General features: G+C 33.2%; 1 protein-coding gene across 3 annotated transcripts in view; it reads right to left on the reverse strand.

Annotated features, from left to right (window-relative positions):
* Positions 1–772: 772 nt before the first annotated feature.
* SYNCRIP (synaptotagmin binding cytoplasmic RNA interacting protein) overlaps positions 773–6,000 on the reverse strand; it is a 34,081-nt gene continuing 28,853 nt past the window's right edge. For 2 of the 3 annotated variants that reach the window (XM_062186461.1, XM_062186459.1), the window contains exon 12: positions 773–5,354. In XM_062186461.1, coding sequence (XP_062042445.1) covers positions 5,316–5,354 — 39 coding nt within the window. In that variant the 3' untranslated portion in view covers positions 773–5,315. Of the gene's footprint in view, positions 5,358–6,000 lie in introns of all 3 variants that reach the window. The other variant, XM_062186460.1, reaches the window with a different exon arrangement.

The raw sequence follows: 6,000 nt of genomic DNA on the forward strand, positions 1-6,000 counted from the left end.
TTTGGACACTAATTTCCAAAGTTATTTATTAAGACATCTTTCAAACCTAAAAAAGCTTAGTCGAATTTCCAGGCCAAAGCTTGTTTTCACTGATTAAATTTTAGGAATCTTATGTAGCAGCTAAACTCCACACTAAAGTGAGTCTTGTCCTAGATGTTAACTGGTCAAAACTACCTCTACCACTCCCCATCACCAAGGAATACTAATAAGGCTGTGAGCCAAACCCCTGAATTTATTTATAAATCCCTCATTCTTTGACAATGATTTGACAGCTTAGCTTAATAAATACACTTAAACTGAATCTACCTACTGAACCTCATTTGCAGTTATCATTAAATGCTCATTTTATTCAGATGTTTATTCTCCTAAGTTACTTGCAGCCTCAATCTCTTTCCAAATCTTCAGAGAAATTTTATTTGCCAGCGATAGAAAAGAACACTGCACAGTGGGCCATGTTCCCAGAAAGCCAGAATTACCATTAACTTCATCAAATCCAAAGACATGTACATGACCACAGGATATTTCCATCAACAATTAAAATAAGTGAGGACCAGCCCAATATTTATTCTATACACCTCCCACTCATGTGCTTGCAATTGAGGATAGCTTGGGGATTTTCTTTTTTTAACCAATGACTAGATTCTTTGAATGTATAAGATAATCCAAAAGCAAGACAGATCTCTAATAACTCCCAATGTCTATTTAAAAGCTGTTAAGTGAAAAATGAAATGGAGGACACTCACAATAATTCTTGGACTCCTGGAGATCCTAAGACATGCTACAAAAATAGGTCTTTATTCTTAGGAAAATATAGTCAGAGCTAGCTTCCTTATGCTATACATAAAATCTTAACATCAGAGGCAGTACAGATAGTACAGATAGTTTTGAACTGATCTCCAAACAAGCACAAATCCACTACGTTGAAAAGAACAGTTAATTCGAGGTTTTTGGCAAAAGACAGTACTTCACACATCTAATCCAAATCAAAGAGCCTGCAGACAGTTTTCAGTGAGATGAAAGGAATGAAATAAATATAAATTCTATGGATAAATAAATGTCAGACAATTTAAATAAGCTAACGGAACTAATATTTTTAAACAAAAATACTAGTCAGGTAACAAGCTTTTGTTTCTCAATGTCAGACTCTAAATGTTTACCAGACTACTGTTAATATCATTAAAAACCTAATCTTTGACCCAGAGTGTTAGTAATACTGATTTGCATTTGCAAAAAGATTGTTTCTCTAACTGAATGCTTCTGGTCCTCAAAGGTATTTTAATATTACTGAAGGCAGACTGTGGTGCTAACAGAATTTAAGTCTCAAGTACTTTTTTTAAAAAGTGACAGACTCTAAAGTCTATCTACTAATTTGCCCAGGTAAAAAATGCAAGAATTGGTTCATAACTAGCATATTTAGTGGCATGCCCTATTGAGTGGTATGGTTACTAAATAATAACTACACCTTAAACACCATCCCAGTCTGTTTCTTTTATGTATTGCTACTTATTCATTAACTTCATACCCACCACTGAGTTCCTATGGTCAGGTAAAAATTTTATGGTATGCATGAAAAACTGTCATGGTGGGTACTGTTCAAAGTTCTAGAAACTGGAACAATCATTTATTGTAGAGTTAGCTCCCTCTCCTAAATGCATGAAACCATTCTACTTTTCTGTTTCTCCCCTTAAAGGCTACATGTCATGGTGATCTTTTGCCACATTTTTAATTAACAACTTTTGGCTACATGAAAAAACTTGAAGTGAATTTGTCAATTTTGTTCATCTAGCTTGAAGTTCAACCTAATTCTTTTCAAATATCTTATACAACAGAATGCCCCAGATTACCCCATCAATCCATTTCTATGTTGTTCCTATTTTATGAGGAAGATGTTTATGTTTTTTGTTAAGATTTGTTATCAGTAGAAAAGTTTGTCATGTTACGCATGTTACCATGAGAGTGCAACAGCTCTTGTTTGTGAATTCTCCCTTCTTTTTAAACATCTGATTAAGTTGCAAAGGCTGAAAATCTTCCACAAAAAGCATGCTTGGGAGAATAGAGACAGCAGTTTTCTCACAAAGTAACTGTCTGAAAAATGATAAAACTAAATTTATGAACAGTTTTGATTGCCAAGTAGTCTGCAGAAACAAAATCTTGTGTATGTTTGGGCTAGGTAACTCAAGTTTTCTTTTTAACAATCAATGTTTTAAGGATACATTTTAGATCCCAAGAAAGGGACCTGACTCTTGGATTTAGGACCCTTTCCTTGACAATATGTACAAAATTTCTTTAACGTGCCATGTGTCCATTCTTTGAAGCTGTCAAAGCCAAGAACCCATAAACAAATCACAAATAGCAATAACCTACATTAATTAACATCCCCCCTTTAACATGTTGACATTTTTACTAAAGGATTATTTTTGCATTTCCATTTCTTATATCCCATGACATTCCATATAAATTGCATTATTGCTTTATAGGCCACACAACATTCAAAAGTATGTTTATATGCATTGCCTGTTTTCCTTGATGTCTGTTAACAGTTTGATACTCATTTTACTACAGAAATTTAAGGTTGAAAATACCTGTTAGTATTTCTTGTCAGAACTTAATTGTTCACATCACTAATCACTACATGCATATTTAGCTCTGATTATATTGCTCAAAAACTGCACCCATTATCAGAACAGTGCAAATGATATTTAATTTTAAAAGTAATTATAATGGCTTGAATTCAAAGTTATTCAAATGAACACTGTCAAGTAATTTCACTTGAGTGTACACATATTTCATCATCAATGTTTACATTACCCTTCTTTACGTATAACCATCAATTCTTCACAATTTCTTTACATCAGTTTTCTTTCCCAAGTCCCCAAACTGAGAATGCCAAATAGTCTTGAAGTCCACAGCTTCGTATTTTAATGTTTTCTTAAGAACACATTTGTGAACTCACAAAAGTGTTCATCTTTCAACTTTGAAAATGCAGTTTTTAGTTTAAGTCAAACAATCCTGTTCTAAAATCCCAACAAATAAATCTGAGAATTAACTTAAACACCTTGACAGTGTCCCTTAAAAATGGTACGACAGTAAAGTGCCCATAGGCATGGCAATGACCTCTTGGATGGGATCATTTAACTCCTTGGAACTGGAAAATGCCAGTACCAAGGATTACACTGAGATTCAATTTTACTGAAGGCTACATTTAGTTTACCCACTTTCCACAACCTAGCATATTCATTATGATAGAATGAAATGTAAATGTTTTGTGTAGCCCTCAATCTCGCACTAAGATTTGAGAGAGATGTACTTTTAAAAAGCACGGGGTAATAATATATAAAATCAGTGGCAGAAAGTTTCATTAAGCACCAAGAACTAATTTTGTCACCCCATACTCATTTTGTAGGTAAGTTTCAACAACCGGCAAGGCACATTTACATATATTCCAATGAATACTTATTGACAAATTTTTAAATTACACTCTATGTCCCAGCTATCCCAGTAACTGACATACAACATACTAAAATGGTTTATTAAGATAACAAAAAACCAATTAATGTGAAACATACAGGCTATTGGCAACCACTATTCTAAAATTATGTAAGTACAAATAAACATACTGAAATGTGTGCAATTCTAAGTTTTTAAACCAGAAGATTTCTACACTAACACACATTTATATTAATGACACATAAAAAAAATAAAAACTTTATTACAAAAATAAGTTACACTCGCCTCCAGCTTACAGTATAAAACAATTTTATTTGCAGGAATGCAAAATGATTGTTTGCCATGAGCATTTTGAACATATGACATGTCTAATTTTCTTGTTAAATTTGCATTTACTGGGGAACTGGTGTGTATAAAACCTTAATTAAGTATAAGCTCTGATCTTCATCGTGGTGCCTATTGGGTTTATGTGATATAACTGCAGTATCCCTTTGGGGAAGGGGAGAAGGGATTTATTTACACCAAGTCCTAATTAAACTATAATTTTACTTTTGACTTTAAGCTATCAACTTAGGACTTGGCAAAAATTTTTTTGAGGGTGATTCAATAGAGGATGCTTCACCACTGAACACTCACTGTCATCAAGGTGCTTTAGAAAATTAAAAACATAGCACAAATGATTGTACTCTACTCTACAAGTTATCATGACCTGCATAAGAAATGGAAAGCTGATTCACATTTTTACAGTGATCAGCAGTAAGAAATGCACTAATGAAACATACCTTTTACCTAAAAAGCTAAACTACAGCCATATACTAATTTCTATGATTTATGAAAAAACTTCAAAATATCCAAATGTCAGGCTTTGCTGTACAATTGTCAGTTTTAGTCTGACTTTTTATAAAGGGACACTGCAGTATTTAGTACAAGTTCGGATGCACTTTTTTTTGAACATCTGATGTCTTACAAAAGTAACATCTTGCTAAACTATTATACATCCAAATAACTACAATATCTGAAGAAGCAAGGCTGCTTTTTCAGCCACAAAATACGACAAAAGCAAGGCCTGTTATGATGGTCATGAGGAAGTCTTACAAGCCTCTGAAACTAAAGGCAACTAAGAATGTTACATTTGGTATATTAAAATCTTACCCTCATATCATATTTAACAAGCCTTGCTTTTATCTACAAAGATTTTTCTATGTACAGTACAGACAGGGTATAGTTCAATCCTCTGCTACTGAGGTAGTTAACCAACCCTTTAAAAAAGGTTCTGAAAAGAACCACTATCTGGAATGCCTGACTAACCAGCTCTGATGATTACACCTGAAACTGCATATCTGAACACAATTCAAAAGTGATTATTACTATAAAAAGATATAGACAATCATGATTAACCTTGGTGAGCAGAAATAAAATTTAAGGATACCAACAGTGGAATTCATCTATACCACTGCAATAAAATTTAAATGCACAAATTCAAGATAATATTTCAGAATACCACTGCTGGGATCCTTAATTTAAAAAAACAGGGGAAAAATCTACTTAGAGCAGATTTTTTAAAGAGAAGAACTTTATTCTTTATTAAGATACCATGCTAGAAGTTATGAAGGATTTCTGTTGGAACACATTTGGAAAATAGAGTAGCTTTAGTTTAATAACTTGCACTGCAGAGAAAATTGTTAAAGAAATTCATATCAAAGTCCAAGTATTAGTTCAATGTCCCGTATTTGATTCCATGATCTTCATAGGAAGGTCTTCTGCAATAGAATATGCTCCTATACAGCCGAGATATTTAAGGTTGCTTGATTTCCTTACCATTACTCCACTGCAAGCTTCTGGTGTAATCCCACATAGCAAGTCAGTCTTCATTGTAACAGGTCAGGACCGGCCTCGACCCCTTTTCCCTGCTAGCCAGGTAACAAAAGGAATCAGTTAGATAAATCATTTTAAATCAATAATGTGTACATACATAACGATAACATTAAAAATTAAGAAAAGCTTTAACACAGTAATTCTTAATGTATTAAGTCTAACCAAGAGTTGCCTTTAATAATTATTAACTTCTTTTTGAGTGTTTTTTACTCACTTTGAGTTGAGGTTTTTGGTTTGCTTTTGTGCCCCTTTTATGGTGGGGTGACATGAATGAGGTTTGAAAAACCCCATTTTGTTTACAAACTGATTTAAAAAAACACTGAAGGAAACCTAATAGGAGTTACACCTTAAGGCATTTTTTTCCCATTAACTCACAAGAATTCCCATGAGACATGAAATAAGCATAAAATAGGCAGAAAGTAAGCATCTGAGATTTGTTTGACCTTGACATTTAAAAATTCACTGATTAACATTTTTAAAAAATCATTCAAGTCACGGATTTTTCACATGTAGCCTCTCTGTCAAGTGAAAATCTTTAAATTTAGGAGAGAATGGAAGTTCAGAAGTGGGGAGTAGCTTTTTAAATCTTTTCACTGTTGACCTAAAATCTACCCCCCAAAAGAAATCTTTCCCCATCATTATTTTATTAAATATAGACTATATGGCCAAAACAATACT

Source organism: Lepus europaeus, chromosome 3 (assembly GCF_033115175.1).
Source record: "Lepus europaeus isolate LE1 chromosome 3, mLepTim1.pri, whole genome shotgun sequence".
In the NCBI taxonomy this organism is placed as follows: Eukaryota; Metazoa; Chordata; class Mammalia; order Lagomorpha; family Leporidae; genus Lepus; species Lepus europaeus.